The 20,876-nt window shown below is 45.4% G+C and overlaps 1 protein-coding gene across 2 annotated transcripts in view; it reads left to right on the forward strand.

Moving 5' to 3' along the window:
* The window catches only part of TSHR (thyroid stimulating hormone receptor), a 232,336-nt gene that overhangs the window by 109,896 nt on the left and 101,564 nt on the right, over positions 1 to 20,876 (forward strand). For both annotated transcript variants that reach the window (XM_050953256.1, XM_050953257.1), the window contains exon 3: positions 4,982 to 5,053. In XM_050953256.1, the coding sequence (XP_050809213.1) occupies positions 4,982 to 5,053 (72 nt within the window). The remainder of the gene's footprint in view (positions 1 to 4,981; positions 5,054 to 20,876) is intronic.

The following is a 20,876-nucleotide window of genomic DNA, read 5'->3' on the forward strand; positions in this document are numbered from 1 at the left end:
TGGAGCCACAGCAGCTCATCCTGCCCTGTGCAGCTCCCCCCGGATGAGATGGATCGCTGGCAGCTGCCAGCCTGGGGGAGAGGCGCTCCCCAGCTAGGGTGGCCAGATCCAGATGTCCTGATTTTATAGGGCCAGTCCTGATATTTGGGGCTTTGTCTTATATAGGCACCAATTACCCCCACCTAGAGTGACCAGACAGAAAGTGTGAAAAATCAGGACAGGGATGGGGGGGAGGGGTAAAAGGAGCCTATATAAGAAAAAGACCCCAAAATTGGGACTGTCCCTATAAAATAGGGATATCTGCTCACTGTACCCCAATCCCCTATCCTGATTTTTCACACATCTGGCTAACCCCAGCCAAGCCCTGTGTGACTTTCCAATCCTGGCTGCCTGCCGAGGAAGTGAGTTACTTTCACTTTCATTTCTCAGCAGGCAGCCAGCCAGCCTTCCGTCCCCACCTATCTCCCAGCACCTCATCCAACCCAGCCCTGACGGAGGCGAGGGAGGAGAGAGAGAGGGGTGCTCCTGGGGAGGAGGGAGAAAGGAGAGGGTGCTCCGTGGGGCAGGGGGGAGAAGAATGGATGTTATGGGAGACAACAAAGGATACTGGTTCCAGAGCCACAGAGCCTGCCTCACCTCACCTCAGCCGGGGGGAAAGAGTCACACTCACAGGTGAGCTCCTTCTCCAACCGCTACCCCCTCCCCTTCCCAGAGACCCCAGCAGCCAATCCCATTCCTCAGACTGTGTTGCATTCGGCTCTCTCTAGGACCCAGCAGCCCTGCTTCTACACTGTCTGGGTTGCCTGCAGAGTGGTGCCCCCATGCAGAGTGAGGCCCTACGCGGCTGCCTATTCTGCCTATGCCTAAGGACGGCCCTGGAGACTGTCCAGTTTGGCCGACGTACATAGCAGAGGAGCATTGCTGGCATATGATGGCGTATATTACATTGGCGGACATGCAGGTGAATGAACCTGTGATGGTGTGGCTGATCTGGTTAGGTCCTGTGATGGTGTCGCTGGTGTAGATATGTGGGCAGAGTTGGCATCGAGGTTTGTTGCATGGATTGGTTCCTGAGCTAGAGTTACTATGGTGCGGTGTGCAGTTACTGGTGAGAATATATTTCAGGTTGGCAGGTTGTCTGTGGGCGAGGACTGGCCTGCCACCCAAGGCCTGTGAAAGTGTGGGATCATTGTCCAGTAATATTCTCTCCATGAGCTTCTTTGACATGCAGAGGACTAATGTGGACTGGTACAATGAAGGATTAGTGGTTGGCATCCCATTTTAGCAGTGGCAATAACCATAGTCTTGTGTCAGCTCCTTGGGATGAGCCCTGAGGAATGGATATTGGAAATCAGTGCTGCCAGCCATTTCCATCACTTGGTCTTGAGATTTTTAAGAAATTCTGGGAAGACATGATCACATCGTGCAGCTTTCCTGGTTTTCATGAGTGAAAGGGCCTTATTTATCTCCTCAACAGTGAAGGGCAATGATGAGGAGGGGATGAAATCGATACTCAGCTGATTGTCAGAGCTCTGCACGCTTTGAGCTGAGTAGACTGGTCCCTTGATACTTGACTCTTGGCCCCTACTAAACTAGCTAATTAGCTATCAGTGTCACTGATGGACTAGTCAACCACAATAGCATAAACCAAATTGAAGTTGATTTCAAAATAACACAAAGCATAGCATATTAATTGTACCAGTTGGAATAGATAAATAAGGGCTAGTAAGTTAATGAACAAACATTATAACTAGGACTTAGGGCCTTGCTTCAGTACTGAGTCAGAGGAAGCCTTTAAGGTTACGTTATTGCTTCATACTTTAGAAAGACTTTGCCCTGGTTCTCGTTTTGGGTTTCGTTGTTGCAAGAGGTGGCAGAATATTCCCTTCCCTAGTGTACTACTGTTAGCCACAGACACTATTAGTGGTCCCAGTGACGCATGACCAGAAAAGGTTAAACATCCTGCAGAATGAATGACTCAAATTCAACCCTTAAAGACACCTGGAGAGATAATGTTTGTGTTTTTGTGTATTTATATATATATAGGTAGTAGTCAAAAAAGTAATCAACAGTCTCTATCTATGTTGTATTCTGATAATTCAGAGATCAAAAGAAGATCTTAGCATTTAAATGGATTGTAAACACAGGATATCACTGTATTCATCTCTCTTTGAAATGTATAGCAAATCATCTGTGAATGGTAGATGAACAGGCAATTGCCTTATGTTAATTCATATAGCTAAGTACCGATGATGGACCTACTTCAAAGTCACCCTAATTACCCATTGTTCCCTGAGGGACTCCAACCTGTCAAAGAAGGCCTGAATTGTATAAACAATTCTTGGGTCCCAATCCTTTTTATCTCAGATCTCCTTAAGTTTCATCAGGGAAAATTAAGTCACAAGATTGAGGTCCCGGTTCAGCTGGAAACACCCTGAATATGATATTGGACATTGGACTATAACCTTTGGGCTAAGTTCTAAAAGAACTCTTTGCAACTACAAAGCTCACCATCTCTGCTGTGTATCTGAACCTCAAGAATTGAACTCATGTCTGTATATATATTGATCTTTTAACTATACTCTCTCTTTTTTTTAATACATTTTAGTTTAGTTAATAATAATTGGCTGCACGCATGTATTTAGGTAAGATCTGGAATATTTATTAACCTGGGATGTAATTTGTCCTATCCTTTGGGGTTGATAGAACCTTTTCTTTTATATAATGAAATAAGATTTTCAGAAATCTTCATCATATTTGACTTGGTTACCTGGATGGAGGCCTGAGGCTGGGTTACTTTGAGGGAACTGTGTTGTTGGTTTCTGGGCAACCAGGGAGGTAATAAAGAAGAAGCTGTTTTGTGCTGACTTGGTATAGATAAGTATTGAAATATCCACTAGCTTTGGGGATTGTCTGCCCCATTCTTTGCAGTTCACCGTAATTGAGTGACCTCAACTGGTCCCCACTGGGACTCGAGTCAAAGCCCCAGATTGCTTTCTCATTAGAGCCAGAGAGGTGTATTTTTAATTAAAATGTATGGAGAAAGGCTACCTATTGCATGTTTTACTTAGCACAAATGACAATTAAAAGTTAGTCTTTCTTACTAGCAAAAACCCTGTACACAGACAGCTGTCTAGGAGGTATAGAAGGCAAAGATTTTTCCATTGAGTCCTCCATCCTTGTACTTTTGTTTTTATTCCAGATGTTATCAGGTTTTCCTGATAAAACATTTTTTTTCTGAAATGCAGGAATTAGACATCTTTTCTGTGTAAATGTCATTAGTTAATGATGGACCTGTACAGTTCGCCATGTATTCAATCCATTCTCTTGGCACTGGGTTTGACCCTGCCAAAAAAACTTAATGTGCCTTTGACACAGAACTTGGTTTTGTAGTTTTAAAACATGAATGAGTAGGGCCAACCAAATTCACAGCCGAAAAACGAAATCACAGACCATGAAATCTGGTCTCCCCACCGTGAAATCTGCACTTCTGTGTGCTTTTACCGTACATTATACTAGTTTCATGGAGGAGACCAGAATTTCTCAAATTGGAAGTCCTGACCCAAAAGAGAGTTGCAGAGGGGGTCACAAGGTTATTTTAGGGGGGGGGATCGTGGTATTGCCACCCTTCTGTGCTGTCATCAGAGGTAGGTGGCTAGAGAGTGGCGACTGCTGACTGAGGGCCCAGCTCTGCAGGCAGCAGTGCAGAAGTAAGGGTGGCAATACCATACTATGCCATCTTTACTGCTGCACTGCTGCTGGTAGTGCCTCTGCCTTCAGAATGGGGCTCCCAGCCAGTAGCCACTGCTCTCTGGCCACCAAGTTCTGAAGGCAGTGCTGCCGCCAGCAGCAGCACCGAAGTAAGGGTAGCAGTACCACACACATTCCTACAATAACCTTGCGACCCCCACCCCCACTACTTTTTGGGTCAGGACTCCTACAATTACAACACTGTGAAATTTCAGATTTAAATAACTGAAATCATGGCATTCACTATTGTTAAAATTCTACGACCATGAAATTGACCAAAATGGATTGTGAATTTGGTAGGGCCCTATAAATGAGAATTGGGAGGTGGTGTATGTTTTCAAGTAGTGAGCAAGGAATGGACTGCTCAATTCAGTATAACAGTACTAATCAAAAAGATGTCTACATTTTTCACTTCAGTTTTTTCAGAGACTGTTTAAATGCTTTGTCTTTCTCCATTGGAGAAAGGTAACTAGAATCAAATGGCACCTTTTCTTCACATCTCTGCTTCCTGTGATAAGTAATAATTGGAGATACACCAATCTCATAGAACTGGAAGGGACCTTGGAAGGTCATTGAGTCCAGCCCCCTGCCTTCACTAGCAGGACCAAGTACTGATTTTAGCCCCAGATCCCTAAGCGGCCCCCTCAAGGATTGAACTCACAGCCCTGGCTTTAGTAGGCCAATGCTCAAACCACCAAGCTAGCCCTCCCTCTTGTGAGTCACAGCTGCTGACTTTACTAGCACAAGTCAAGCTTATTGATGTGTGATGGAATCACAAATTTAGGTCTCATAGCATTGCAGAGTCAGTGATGAGAGAGGAAATTTGTAATGCACTGGACTGTCAGAAGATGCATTATGACCATTATGGTGCTGGACTTGGTTTCACATTTTATAGGATTATGACACAATATAGTAACATTTTAACTTTCAGACTTTAATTTCGGTTGTCAGGCTTTCCATGTTTTTGTCCCTGCGAGGTCTTTTTGATCAGTTATTGGATTCCTGAAATATTGTGGGAGAAGACAAAGGTACTATTTTAGAATGGAAGTGTGTACAAATCAAATAGAACAGAGAACAATGCAAAGGGAGCCATGATGCAAAGCAAACATGGGAAGACTGGAAATGTAGAGAAATGAGAGCTGAGATGTAGGTAGGGCTGGAGTTATGCAAGGCTCTGTTACATTTCACTTCTCATTGAAGGACATTAGCTGACAAACACTTGTTTTTGTAGGAGGTTTATGGAGACTCATCTGAGAACAATTCCAAGTGGAGCATTTTCTAATCTCCCCAACATCTCCAGGATGTAAGTATCCTATTTTTTACACTTTAATAAAAATACTAAAAAGAACCGCTTCTTTCCCTTCCCTCAAAATATTTTCCTTGTGTGTGACTCTCTCACACATCAAGCTACAAAGGCTATACTTTAAGATATAAGTAGTAAACTTTAAGGGCTAGGGCCATATAGTTCCTTTGTACATACGAGTCTGTACAGCAAAAATTGGCACCATTATTAGCTGTGAGGATTTCAGTCAATCTTCATATCTTTTTTATTATGTATAGTCTGCACTGGCTGTTCTTAAGCATGTAAACCAGTACCAGATAAAGTAATACATCTGTTGATACAGAGGTGATAAATGGTTTTGTCCTTACAGTTCACTGTATATGAAAAGGTAGTTTCATCCATTATAACCACCATCCTGTTTTGTCACCATGCTGGTCTTGGGCTGTGTTTTCAGTGCCTTGGGACCATTTATATCCAGTGTAAATTAGTCTTCAGGTTGTTGTAGTATGGCACAGTGGGGCCTGGCCCTTCACAAAGGCTGCACTAGGATCAGCAGAATGCTAAAATGAGTTTTAAGTCACTTTTGTCCTTGAGAGAGCAAACACAACCAGCATTGAGGAAATGTTTCTGAGAGCACAACTTAGGTGGACCAGACATGTCATGAGAATGGAAGACCGCCGTCTCACAAAACAGATCTTGTATGGGGAGCTGAGTCAGGGCAAAAGAAGGGTTGTCTGTGTTAACCAGTGGTTTTTAAGCTGGGGTGCACGCACCCCTTGGGTGTGCGAGAAGCCCTTTTTGGGGGTGTGAGACATGCCAGATTTTTTTAGAAGGTAAATCATTGAAAACACAAATTAAGCACAGGCATGTAAGTACAACTACTTTGTTTAATCAAACCTATGTATTTATTAATTTTATACATTTTTAATGATTACCATAATATACAAAGTTTTTAAATTTTCAAGTTTTTAAGGTAATTGTAATGCAAATTTTGATAATTTTGTGTGAGAACATATTTTGAGAACCAAAGGGGTGAAGGCTGCAGTAAAGGTTAAGAACCACTGGTATAAATTCTTTAAAGATAATATGAACAGCAGTCTCTAGTGGGCTGTTATCAGTCCCAAAGAACTTGAGCAAATGGCTCAGAACTGGACTCACTGGCAGTCTCTGACAAGATCAGCATGTAACAGTTTTGAGCAGGTTCAACAAAATAATCTCCAGTCTGCACATGAAACAGAGAGCTGCATCATGAAACATCATAGAAACAGACTTCCCATGCCCACAGTGTGGCTGACTCTGTGCATCAGAGTTTGGACTTCAGAGTCATATACATAACCATAGATGACAACTGCAACAATATTGTCGCCATCGTCTTCGTCAGCAATGGACTAACAACATACACATAACCTGCCATCTCTCCAGATCAGCCTCATCTCAGGATCTTGCCCTTAGTATTTTTAAAAAAGGATTAGCCAACTTTAAAAAAAACTTATTTACAGAACTGTAAAGCTGGTTTAGAGAAATAGTAGCCCACTGTTTAAGAGAACTTCTAAAATGGATATTTTTTCTCCATACAAAGCATACCCCTAGTTGTTAGACCCCACCCCACACTGAAATCCATACAGGATATCATCAAACTACTGCAACCCATATTCAGTGGGGACCCCATGTTGAAAGAAATATTTTCTGAACCCCTCTCCTGGCCTTCAAACACGCCCCCCCACACACACACAATACACACCCTCTACAAGCTCATCATCTGAAGCAAGCCATCCACAGACCAGGACATACCAACTCTAAGTGGCATCAGACCCTGCCAGAACAACAGATGCAAAACCTGCAGACACATCTCCAGTGCTACAATGATCAACACCTACCACAACACACCTTTCAAGATCCATGGATGTACCTCACCCGGTGCACTAAATGTTCCAATAGCAACTATGTGGGTGAAACCAAACAATCACTATGCTCTTGAATGAACTCACATAGGAAAATGATAAAAGACAACTCTACCAACAACTCTGTCAACTGTGTGTGAACACTTTTCACAAAGTGATCATTCTATGTCCAGGTGTAGTCAATTATTTTTTGTCAAGGCCCAAATTTCTTGGTCATAGTATAGTCAAGGTCCACACTCCAGAGAAAATAATTTAAAAAAATGATAATGATAACAATAAGTAAATAAAAATATTTCAGGGTCCATTAAAAAACATCTGACAGTCCAGATCTGGCCTGCTTGTTGACTACTGAATATCTGATCTATATATATGATCAGTTCTCATGCTCAAAGGAAACCTGCACTACACTTTCAAAAGATAAGCCTGGGAGCTTAAATTCATAACTTTGATAGACACTAAAAATCATGGACTGGACAGAGGCACTGGATTTATGGCTTATTATAACAATCTGTAATCCACTAACAACCTCCACCCCCCACAGTCTGCTTTTTTCCCCCTCTGCCACTCTCTGCCACTCTCCTCCCTATGACTGGAGGAGTGTTAGCAGTCCACTTCACCTTGAATGGCCCCTTGAAATATATAACAACTACTTATGAAAAACAAACTCTTCAAATCTTGTGTTTAGCAGTGACACTTTGAGTTAGGTCTAGTCTACACTGCCTGCCTATATCAGTATGGTGTGACGAAGTTCCTCCTCTACCTTGGTGGGTTCTGCGCTTATTGGCGGATTTGCTCGTCTCACAGATTCACCATATGGGTCGGGAAACACCCCAGAGACCTTACCCTCTGGTAGAAGCCACAGTCCAGGTCAATTCCTCCTATGTTTGATCAGGAGTTGGGAGGTTTGGGGGGAACCCGGGCCCGCCCTCTACTCTGAGTTCCAGCCCAGGGACATGTGGACTGCAGCTGTCCAGAGTGCCTCCTGGTACAGTTGCACAACAGCTACAACCCTCTAGGCTACTTCCCATGGCCTCCCTATCCACTGAGGAGATATAGCCACGGGAAATAAGGTTCAGCTGGAAAAGGAGTTACCAGGGAACTAATTAGGTTCAGCTGGCCCCAAATGCCTTTAGACCTTTTTAAACCCTCCCTGGCATGGAAGCAGGGGGGAGAGTGAGAGAAGCAGAGAAGCTGCCAGCAAGCTAGGTGCAGCAAGGCTCTGAACCCTTCCAGCAAGGAAGAGTGCACTCTGTCCCCAGAAGGGGAGTAACCCAGCACAAGAGATTGACTGAGAGAGGGATCAGCCAGACCCTGTGCGACCTGGAAGGATTTTGCTTTGCCCAAGCCTGTGTCTCCAAGTCTAAAAAGGACTGAGCCTGCTGAGGAGGAGCAGGTACTTTGCTACAATCAAGAGAACAAAATCGTTCAGAAAATTGGTCCAGTTATCCATGGCAACGGTGGACAGAATGAAAAGTCAGCCTGTGTCATCACAACTCATCTTGGCATGGATAGTGTCCTGTATTCATGAGTGCTACAACTTGGCAGCTGTTCCTGCAGCTCCAATCACTGCACACTCCACCAGGGTGCAGGCTTCATCAATAGTGTTCCTGGCTCAGGTTCCCACTCAGGAAATCTGCAGAAAGGCGATATGGTCCACCATACACAATTTCACCAACCACTATGTGATTACCCAGCAGGCCAGAGGTGATGCATCCTTCGGACAAGCCATGCTCCAATCAGTGGACAACTCTGACCCCGCCTCCTGAACTTGTTCTTGTGAGTCACCTGATTGGAATTGACATGAACAAGCACTCGAAGAAGAAAAAATGGTTACTCACCTTCTCATAACTGCTATTCTTCGAGATGTGTTATTCATGTCCATTCCAATACCCACGCTCCTTCCCCTCTGTTGGGGTAGCAGGCAAAAAGGAACTAAGGGGGTGGCTGGTCGGCAGGGCTCTATATTGAGCGTCATGAAGGCGCAACTCCAGGAGGTGCCCAGACCAATCCAGTGGATGCTGCTATGGGAAAAAACTTCCGGCTACCATGCACGTATGCATGCACACACCTGATTGGAATGGACATGAACAACACATCTCGAAGAACAACAGTTACAAGGCGAGTAACCTTTTTTTTTCAAACTTACCAGTTGAGCAAAATATGCAAATTAAGAAATTTTAGAGTAAGTAAGGAATTTCCAATAAAAAATTACATCATAAGAAAGATGTGCGGAAGAAAACAAGTCCTCATTCTGAGTTTGTTAGCAACAAGCCAGAGACAGTTTATTACGAGCAATTGCAAGGGAAGACTGCGGTCGGACAGGGAGCCCCCCCGACCTTAGGCAGACCTTCCCCCTACAAGCAGTGTAGGACAAGTATTTATACATTCCTGTTACATACATCAGCAGCTAATGGTTATCCTTTGTTTATACAAATGCCCTTCGAACACGACCTTATCTCAAGGTTTCTGCTTAAATCAGCATTCCATCCTTATCAATTAAAAGCAAGAAGCAAGTTGAGAAAAGCAAGGCGAGAAGCAGCATCTCTTAAAACTCTTGCGTGGTTAGAGTTAGGGCTACCTTTCATTCTATTCTTAAATTGACTAAAACATTTGCCCTGCTTTTAATTCTGCTTCCACAGATGTAAAGTTCCACAATTATTTTACAAGTTAGTGACAGTATTCTTTAATGTTACACTTCAGCAGAATCTATGAGAGTGTAGCTATCAACCATGCCAAACCCTTACAGCAGTATGGGTAAGTAAAGTAAAAAGCAGCATTCATCCAGCCCTTTAAAGAACTACTGGCAGTGGCATTAGTGATGTTCGTTATCCCTGATGTGGTGGAAATTCCAAAAGAATTACTCTAGTTAATTTGAATATTTTGACCATAGAAATTCATGAGATCCAGTGCTTGTAGCTTAGCTTGAGTGTGGAGTCTGTTTATTAGATAGATGATACCACATCTCTCTGAGGTAGGTTATTTGATTGTACTACAAGGAATCTGTGTGGTGTAGGAATGTTGCTTCAGAGTCAAATTTGGCTATTTGAGTAATTCATTTCAGTCTTTTTTCATGTAACTTTAGCGCCCTCATGGCCAAGATGGAGTCTGCTTTGCAGGCGGCTCTGGGCAAGAGAAAGCACGTGCAGGAATGCAGCAGGAAAAATCTCTTCCGCCCCAGGGGCACCTGTTCCAACCCCCCCCGAAAGTGAACACACACACCCACAGGAAAAGTACAATAGATGTAAGAAAGGGAGAGATTTATTTACAGAGGGATGAGAGGAGAAATACAACAAGGGGAAATATAGGGGGAGCAGTAAAACAGGCTTGCATCCAATCCAAGGCCCCACAGGCTCAGTGAGAGCACAGTCTGGAAGGGCAGACACCGAGCAATGTGTCTGCACACAGAGTTCAGGAGTCCTGAGCAAAGTTCCAGTCCTATGGTGAGTCTTGAGTGCTCCTAGTCGTCTTCAGCGCCAGTGAACTTTCCCCCAACAAACCGCTCTAGTGCCCTCTTCTGCCACCCTCTGCAAAGCCACACAGAGCGACCACCTCCCCACTTAACTATCTGGCAGCCTCCCTCCTTATTCCCAATGCAGAGTCACAAGCCCCAGTACTCAGCCCCATGCAGCTCTGGGCAGCCGTGAAACTGAGTCCAGCTCCAGCCTGTCCTTCTCGGGCGATTCCTCCCTAGCACAGTGCTTCTCCTGGCTCCTGTCCTACCGGCTGCCCTATCCTTCCCAGGCTTCAGGCAGGTTCTCTCTGTTTCCTTTGCAAGGTCTGCGAGCTGCTGCCTCTCTCTCCCTCAAGCTCCAGAGCCACCACCCAGTGTTTCCCTCCTTCTTCGAGTACTGTCCCTGTGGGTGCTCCACTCTAGGTGTCAGTGCGTCCTGGTGCCGTTGATCGGAGATTTTCGGTAGCAGTGCCTGGTCAGGACTCAGGTGCTCAGATGGTATTTCCTGTCTCATTGGAATCTTCCTGAGCGCCTGCGTCCCGCACCCTCCTCAGTTCCTTCTGAACCGTCCCTGGCTGAAGACGGAACTGGGGGCAGTGCTGCTTCTCTTCCCTGGTCTCTGTGGGAACAAAGTAACAAAGAATATAGAAATAGTTATTAGTTACATCCTAGTTGTTTCCTTTCCTTTAGTGTAGTTACATACTGACTTAGTTTAAAAAAAAATCACTTCAGACTTGTCTCTTGCTGAGACACTCTCCCCTGCCATTTCTAATTCACAATGCCAGGGGCTTCAGGATTCAAAAGGTGTGTTTCCTGTCAGGACTCCATGCCAAGGTTGGATGGGCACTCACATTGTGTGAAGTGCCTCGGGGAAGCCCACGTCCCCACAAAGTGCCTCCACTGTAAGAGCCTCAAGTCAAGGGCTCGGTGCGACAGGGACCTGCAGCTTAAAATGCTTCTTATGGAAAAATCCCTGCAGCCACTTTCCGAGACGTAGAAAGTTAAACCCACTCCCACATCCTCCTCAGCCAGATCTGAACCAGTGGGGAGCATTGCTTCACCCTCTCTTGAGCAGAGGCAAGAAGCAGAGCAGTCTCATAGGAGAGACTTTAAAAGGGTAAGGGGTCTCCTGCGAGATCCCTACCCTCTGTGCTGACAGCGCCAAAGGCAGGTGCCTCAGCCCTGGCTCACGCCTCAGCTACAGCTCCCACAGACTGTAGAGGCAGAAATTCAAGCTCCCAGACACAGAAAGATTCCTTGGCACCGCATGCCTCGGGGCTAAAAATAGCTGCAGTGCCAATTGCGTGCTCTGCTCCAGTGCCAGGTAGAACGTCGGCACCGAGCCTGCCTCCTGCCCCGCACCAGCAGTCGAACCCCTGCAGGGCACCTCCAACCAACCCATGGCACCGCTCACACTTCCACTTCTGCTTTGTAACACACTAGAGCACAGTCCAGGCTCAGCACAGCCCAGGGAGCAGGAGCAACACTTCTTCACTCAAAGCGACCTCTCAGTCCCACTTGAGCCTAACTCTCCACTCCTAGATACACAGGCTTACTCTTTGAACAGCCACTCTCACCACCTGAACTGGCTAGCTTCACTGAGAGTGAACCTGATCTACAACAGCAAGCAGAGTTCTCCGCACCTCCCTCTCCTCCCGCACCGGAGCCTTTTCCACCTCAGGCTAAAGTCCGCAGCCACCAGCCTCAGTTTCCCTACTTCACCCCTCCATGGGCGGCACCTGGGTTTTCCTACCCTATGCCTTGGCCTCAGTGGTACCCTTGGCCACATCCTCCTACCACTCATCGTCAGACCTCTTCCAGGAAACCACTACCTGCTTCTGTGCCTCGATCTCCAGCTCTGTCCACTTCTAGAGTGCTTGAACCCCCCTCCTGAGAACTATGAACCATATCCGGAATGACCGAATCCTAATTCTCCATCTGCTCCAGACAGAACCCTCTCCCCCCGACCTCCACATAATGTGGACGACTGTAAACATTTTCAAGAACTTTTCAACAGGGTGTCACTCAGTCAGGACATCCCCCTAGAAGAGGTTCAGGAGACACAACATAAACTCCTCAGAATCCTTCAACCCTCTGCGCCCTCAAAGATCATGCTCCCTATAAATGAGGCACTCCAGGAACCAGCTGACGCTCTCTGGCAAACTCCAGCTTTTTTATTACCAACCTGCAGAAAGGCCGAACGTAAATACTATGTTCCTGCTAAGGAGCTGACTTCCTATTTTCTCACCTGCAACCGAACTCTCTCGTCATGGATGCAGTCGCACAGAGGACGAAACAGCCACAATACCAGCCCACCCTGCAAGACAAGGATCTTACACGCTTTGACATCCTTGGTCAAAAGGTTTACACGTCCTCCACCCTACAATTCAGGATTGCAAACTATTCTGCTCTCCTCGCCAGCTACAACTTTGATAACTACAATAAACTTTTTGAATTTGCCTCCTGCATACCAGAGGATAGGAGAATGGACTTTAAATCAATTCTGAGCGAGGGCCAATTGATTTCCAGAACTGCCCTACAAGGCTCTTTAGACACGGTGGACACAGCAGCCCGTATGACTGCAACGGCCGTGGTTATGCACAGATCTTCATGGCTTTCTGCATCTGGCATCCTTCAAGATCTGCAGAACAAAGTGGAGGACCTCCCCTTTGATAAAGAGAAACTGTTTCCCAAAAACACTGATGAACTACTTCATATAATGAAAGATTCTAGAGCGACACTGCACACCCTGGGTATTCACCCATCTCTTCCCAGGGAACAACGATACCAACCCTACCAAAGACCATGTACACAACAATATTATCAGCCTCAACTCAAACCATATAACGTAAATAGGAATTGCTCTAGACCCCCTAAGCGCAGACAAAATCAAGCTCAAGCAACTACTTCCCATCCATCTGGGAATAAACAACAATTTTGAAATGTTGGTCGAGGGTCTGTGCGACCACCCCTTGATTCCACAGCCTACTTGCCCATTTGGCCACTGCCTCCAGAGTTTCCAACATGCCTGGCAGCGAATTACACAGGACTGCTGGGTCCTCAAGATAGCTCAGACCCGTTACTCTATCCCATTCATATCCTATCCTCCTACCCTTCCCCTTTCCTCTTCAGGGACCTCTCTCACAAGCACCTACTTTGCGCAGAAGTGGCTCATCTTCTACAGCAGGGGTCTCAAACTCAAATGACCACTGAGAACAGCCTAGCTCCATCCTCTTTGGAACCCTGCTTCAGGTAGTTGAAAGCTACTATCAAATTCCCCTCACTCTTCTTTTCTGCAGACTAAATAAGCCCAGTTCCCTCAGCCTCTCCTCATAAATCATGTGTTCAGCCCCCTAATCATTTTTGTTGCCCTCTGCTGGACTCTCTCCAATTTTTCCACATCTTTTCTGTAGTGGGGGCCCAGAACTGGATGCAGTACTCCAGATGTGGCCTCACCATTGCCGAATAGAGGGGAATAATCACTTCTCTCAATCTGCTGGCAATGTTCCTACTAATGCAGCCCAATATGCCATTAGTCTTCTTGACAACAAGGGCATACTGTTGACTCATATCCAGCTTTTCGTCCACTGTAACCCCTAGGTCCTTTTCTGCAGAACTTCTGCCTAGCCACTTGGTTCCTAATCTGTAGCAGTGCATGGGATTCTTCCGTCCTCAGTGCAAGATTCTGCTCTTCCCCTTGTTGAACCTCATCAGATTTATTTTAGTCGAATCTTCCAATTTGTCTAGGTCACTCTGGACTCTATCCCTGCCCTCCAGCATATCTACCTCTCCCCACAGTTTAGTGTCATCCGCAAACTTGCTGAGCATGAAATCCATCCCATCATCCAGGTCATTAATGAAGATGTTGAACAAAACTGGCCCCAGGACCAACCCCTGGGGCACTCCGCTTGATACTGGCTGCCAATTAGACATCGAGCCATTGATCACTATTCATTGAGCCCGATGATCTAGCCAGCTTTCTATCCACCTTATAGTCCATTCATCCAATCCATACTTCTTTAATTTGCTGGGAAGAATACTGCGGGAGACCATATCAAAAGCTTTGCTAAAGTCAAGGTATAGCACATCCACTCCTTTCCCCATATCTACAGAGCCAATTATCTCATCATAGAAGGCAGTCAGGTTGGTCAGGCATGACTTGCCCTTGGTGAATCCATGTTGACTCTTCCTGATCACCTTCCTCTCCTCCAAGTGCTTCAAAATTGATTCCTTGAGGACCTGTTCCATGATTTTTCTAGGGACTGAGGTGACTGGGGACTGTAGATCTCCAGATTCTCCTTCTTCCCTTTTTAAAAGATGGGCACTATATTTGCTTTTTTCCAATCGTCCGGGACCTCCCCTGATCACCATGAGTTTTCAAAGATAATGGCCAATGGCTCTGCAGTCACATCAGCCTACTCCCTCAGCACCATCGGATGCATTGCATCTGGCCCCACGAACTTGTGCTTGTCCAGCTTTTCTAAATAGTCCTTAATCTGTTCTTTTGCCACTGAGGGCTGCTCACCTCCTTCCCATACTGTACTGCCCAGTGCAGCAGTCTGGGAGCTAACCTTGTCTGTGAAGACAAGGCAGAAAAAGCATTGAGTACTTAATCATTTTTCACATCATCTGTCACTAGGTTGCCTCCCCCACTCAGTAAGGGTCCCACATTTCCCCTGACCTTTACCAGCGGAAAGCCTGTTCTTTAGCTATGCTCCAGTTGCACATAGCTAACTATTCAGCACTGCTGGCTATAAATTTCATTCTTTATATCCTATATTGTACTTTTTTTTTTCTTTAAAAAAATTATAGATTTTCCCCTTCCCTTTTACCCTGCCTCTTCAGCGGGTACTCAGCTTTGGGAAAAAAACCAAGAGAGAAACAAAAATGTAGTTATCCCCCTTCTTTCTCCAAAGCAATTACCCTCTCAGGCATGCCCGGCTCTCCTGACTTTAAACACTGCCTGACCTACAGACTTTCAATACCTGTCTCAGATGGCCATGCACAGTGTGTCCACTGCCTTGGCGAGACACACATCGCCCAAAAGTGTCCACACTGGAAAAAATTAACTGCTAGGTCAAGGAAGGCCTGGGATCTCCAACTGAAACTTCTGATGATGGAGAAATCTCTCAGACCAGCATCCGACCTCTAGTCCAGGATGCCTGTTGGCCAATGGTCACTAGTGGCAGCGTCTGACAGGAGATCTACTTCAAAAAGAGCTGCTAAGGAGCCTGATCCCAAAAAGGCAGCCAAAAAGCGGTCACACTAATTGTCACAATGAGATTCACCTAAAAGAAAGAAATCTCCAAGTGAAAAATCTGCCACCGGTACCAGTAAAGGACTTGCTAACGTGGTGGACAAATCTGCCCTGGTACTGATGGCACTGAGAGCGCTGGACTGTGAGGCACCAAGAATGTCCAGTACTAAGACTTCCTGAGGAGCTAAACACCCTATGCGGGCAAGCTGTCATGGAGGTACATGCACTAAAGCCAAACTCCCCAGCTTGGCGCCTACAGAGCCGAAGAAAACCTCAGCTCCATCAGAGTACAGTTGGCTGCCATCACATCCTTCCACGATAAGGTGAACAGAGTCACAATCTTTGCTCATTCAATGACTAAACGCTTCCTTAAAGACATAAAAAACACTTATCCCACGCTAAGAAACCCTACTCCCATGTGGGATCTCAACCTTATTCTCTGCAGTCTCATGGGGAAATCGTTTGAACTCCACACAACTTGTTCTTTGTTACACTTATCGATGAAGGTGGCTTTCCTCATTGCCATCACGTCAGCAAGACGGGTTGGAGAATTAGGCGCCCTAATGGCACACCCATGTTATATTACATTCTTCAAGGATAAAGTAATCCTACAACTGTATCCCAAATTTATACCCAGAGTGGCCTCCCCTTTTCATTTAAATCAGCCCATTTACTTACCTGTATTTTTCCCAAAGCTGCATGCCGGCAGCAGGGAGGCCTCACTTCACATGCTGGACATTTGCAGTGAGTTAGCCTTCTACATAGAAAGAACAAAAACATTAGAAAATCATCTTGACTATTTGTTTCCATAACAGAATGTTCGAAGGGCCAAACCATCTCAAAACAGAGACTATCTAAATGGATTTCCAGATGTATCCATTTGTGCTTCCAAAACAGCTACCTGCAAGCTCCACCAGGAGTTTGCACACACTCCACAAGAGCATTATGAGCATCTATGGCCTTTCTCAATAATGTGCCCATCACAGACATTTGCAAAGCGTCTATCTGGGCATCTGCCCATACTTCACTAAACACTAGTGAACAGCAATCAGCTGCAGATGCTCAGTATGGACTCATGGTGTTATCCACCATAAATGAACCGACTCCAAAGCCTCTCCCCTCCATGGAGGGGTACTGCTCAACAGTCATCTAAAGTGGAGCACCCACAGGGACATCCTTGAAGAAGAAGAAGGAGAAGGAGAAGGAGGAGGTTGTTCACCTTGTGCAGTATCTGCAGTTCTTTGAGATGGTTGTCCCTGTGGGTGCTCCACTATCTCCCCTCCCCTTTCCTTCGGAGCTTCATGCCAATCCTCTGGGGTAGAGAAGGAACTGGGGGATGGTTGGCTGCGCATGCTAGGTAATCATTCGGAGTGGGACGGCTGCTGCGTGCGTGCAGTCGTCTAGGCACTGCTACTACAAATCTCCAGTTACAAGCACAGAGAACCAAGATACCTAAAGTGGAGCACCCACAGGGATAACCATCTCAAATAACTTCAGTTACTGCACAAGATGAGTAAACTTCTCTTCCTTTCTGAAATTCTTACAATTCTTCATCTGCAATTAGCTTAGATGAGTGATGGAATGCCCATTCTGAATGATGCAACACTTAATTCACATTTCAACAGTGACAGGTGAATAAACATCCCTGTGTTTATGAAACGTATTACAGAAAACTTGCTTGTCAACTCTGGCTTGATACAGACTTTAAAACATTTTTGCTATATGTACATAACTCCTTGGACATGAAATGTGTTTATAGACCCTAACAATGACAATGACCAGCAAGACCCTGACTTTCATTTATTACCTCACATGGCATTCTTTGTGCAGAATGTACATACTAGAATCAGGATATTGTTGTAACGCCCTTGCCACTTGGCATTGAGGAGTTCTTGGGTCATACCTAGAAACAGCCAAATCAAAATGTAAATTATAAATTCAAATTGTTGCAAAAGCAACAGGGTGGATGTATTCTGCCGATGAATACCAAACTAAGAGTTAAAACACATTTAAAGCTCTACATCTCATATCACCAATCCACCCATTAGATGTATCATCATTACTTCCCAAATATTCCTGCCATTTTATTGCACCTAATTGGTAGCAGGAATTGGATTTCATCGTACAGTGGGGTATTTTATAGGCCACCCACCCTCACCATTGTGTTAGAAACTGTGAGTGAAGAGAACCTTGACATTTTCTGTCGGACTAAATCTTTTGTACAGGTTTCCTATTTGTAATACAAATCATTACTGCACCATACCATCACACACATGCTCATAGTCTCATTCCATCAACAGTACTCACAGGTGAAAATGTACAAAGATTTCCAGTTAGGTGAACTCAGCTAGTAAAATCACTAATGCTTCAGTAGGGATGGGGAGTACTTGCTATCATTCTCACCATTAAGCTTGTAGTCCTAGTGATCTAGTAAGCATAGACAACCCGTGCCTCCTGACAGTGGGGGGGACACAACTCCAGAATAGATCGAATCATGCCCCCTAACCTTCCGGAAAGCAGTGCCCCCTCCGTGTAGTTCTCAGCTGTTCCTCTGCCTCTCCTGGCAGAGTTAAAGCAGCAACCCCTCCTGCAGCTCTGCCTCTCCATGCCCAGTGCAGTTTGCCGGCTCAGCTGCTTTGCAGGGAGGGGGCCTGGCCACATCATTTGACCAAGTAATCTGGGAGGGGGCAATGTGACCCCACATGCCTCCCCCCCACCTTGCCTCTGCTAGTAAGCGTGATTGGGTAAGACTATCCATAATTATCACTACTTTTGCTTTCTCCACTGAATCCCTGCAAGTAGACGTATCTATTGTATTGCACCTTCTTCTGCCTAGGGATGTCTGCTGCAGCCTGCCTCAGTTTCCCATTCAAGGATGTAACAAAAGGTTGTTCTTCGAATAGTCTCCCTATGGGTGCCTCACTCTAGTTGTGCTTGTGCTCTCTGTGCCTTTGAAAATGTCACGTAACAGTGTCTGTTCAGCCCACACATGCATTACTCAGTTTGAATCATTAGAATCATAGAATCTCAGAGTTGGAAGGGACCTCAGGAGGTAATCTAGTCCAACTCCCTGCTCAAAGCAGGACCAATCTCTAATTAAATCATCCTAGTCAGGGTTTTGTCAAGCCAGGCCTTAAAAACCTTTAAGGAAGGAGATTCCGCCACTTCCCTATGTAACCCATTCCAGTGCTTCACCACGCTCCTAGTGAAAATGTTTTTCCTAATATCCAACCTAAACCTCCCCCACTGCAACTTAAGACCATTGCTCCTTGTTCTGTCATCTGCTACCACTGAGAACAGTCTAGATCCATCCTCTTTGGAACTTCTTTCAGGTAGTTGAAAGCAGCTGTCAAATCCCCCCTCATTCTTCTCTTCTGCAGACTAAATAATCCCAGTTCCCTCAGCCTCTCCTCATAAGTCATGTGCTCCAGCCCCCTAATCATTTTTGTTGCCCTCCACTGGACTCTTTCCAATTTTTCCACATCCTCCTTGTAGTGTGGGGCCCAAAACTGGACACAGTACTCCAGATGAGGCCTCACCAATGCCGAATAGAGGGAAATGATCACGTCCCTCGATCTGCTGGCAATGTTCCTACTTATACAGCCCAAAATACCATTAGCTTTCTTGGCAACAAGAGCATACTGTTGACTCATATCCAGATTCTTGTTCACTGTAACCCCTAGATCCTTTTCTGCAGAACTGCTGCCTAGCCCCTTGGTCCCTAGTCTGTAGCAGTGCATGGGATTCTTTCGTCCTAAGTGCAGGACTCTGCACTTGTCCTTGTTGAACCTCATCAGATTTCTTTTGGCCCAATTCTCTAATTTGTCTTGGTCCCTCTGTATTCTATCCCTACCCTTCAGCATATCTACCACTCCTCTGAAAACTTGCTGAGGGTGCAATCCACGCCGTCCTCCAGATCATTAATGAAGATATTGAACAAAACTGGTCCCAGGACCAACCCTTGGGGCACTCTGTTTGATACCGGCTACCAACTAGACATGGAACCATTGATCACTACCTATTGAGCCCAGTGATCTAGCCAGCTTTCTGTCCACCTTATTGTCCATTCATCCAGCCCATACTTCTTTAACTTGCTGGCAAGAATACTGTGGGAGACCGTATCAAAAGCTTTGCTAAAGTCAAGGAATAACACATCCACTGCTTTCCCCTCATCCACAGAGCCAGTTATCTCATCATAGAAGGCAGTCAGGTTGGTCAGGCATGACTTGCCCTTGGTGCATCCATGCTGACTGTTCCTGATCACTTTCCTGTCCTCCAAGTGCTTCAAAATTGATTCCTTGAGGATCTGCTCCGTGATTTTTCCAGGAACTGAGATGAGACTGTCTGGCCTGTAGTTTCCTGGTTCCTCCTCCTTCCCTTTTTTAAAGATGGACACGACATTAGCCTTTTTCTAGTCATCTGGGACCTCCACTGATCACCATGAGTTTTTTACAGTATATACCACTGCACACGTGAACGGGTCTTAGATCCTTCTCAGCTGCCTCAACCTCAGTCATCTGTGTTGAGTTTTTACCTCAGTTGTGTCCCCATAACTATAATAAACTAACTACTGTAAGAACTACTAGTGGCAGTTAGGTAGTTCTAGTAGTAGTAGTAGTAGTTAAAAAAACCCTTTTTTTTTTTTGCAAAAAATGTTGTATATGTTATCGTTCTTAGCTGTAAGGACTGTTACCTATTAGATTGTTTCTCTCCTCCTGGGAGCTTTACATTATTGGAAGGGCATGCCTGGTTCTCCTGGTTTTAAATGTTGCCACTTATACCAGGAGGCAATCCTAGTAAGTGACGGACGCTCCCAGTGCATTCGTTGCCTGAGGGAAACTCATATAACCCAAAAGTGCAATTTCTGTCTGGCATTAAAATCTGGAGCTAGAAAAAACAGAGAGATCAAACTTTGGATCCTCATGATGGTGAGCTTGTTGTGCCCAGTCTCTGATCCAGGCCAGGAGACCTTCTCTGTATGCCAGTCTCTGAACAAGTCAGCTACCTCAACTGTCTCCAAGTTGTACTTCAAGGACATCTAGGAGGAAGACCCAAGATTCCTCTCATAAGAATTCCAGAGGCTATGCCTTGAGTTCTTCATGTAGGAATCTAACAGAAAGAAGTTGCAGTCGCCAATGACACCAGCCTATTACTCCCCACCGCCTGTCCTGATTTTTTACACTTGCTATCTGGTCATCTTAAGCAGGAAAGACTGGAACATGGACTTGATGGAGA

The sequence above is a fragment of the Gopherus flavomarginatus genome, chromosome 5, assembly GCF_025201925.1.
Source record: "Gopherus flavomarginatus isolate rGopFla2 chromosome 5, rGopFla2.mat.asm, whole genome shotgun sequence".
NCBI classification, from domain to species: Eukaryota; Metazoa; Chordata; order Testudines; family Testudinidae; genus Gopherus; species Gopherus flavomarginatus.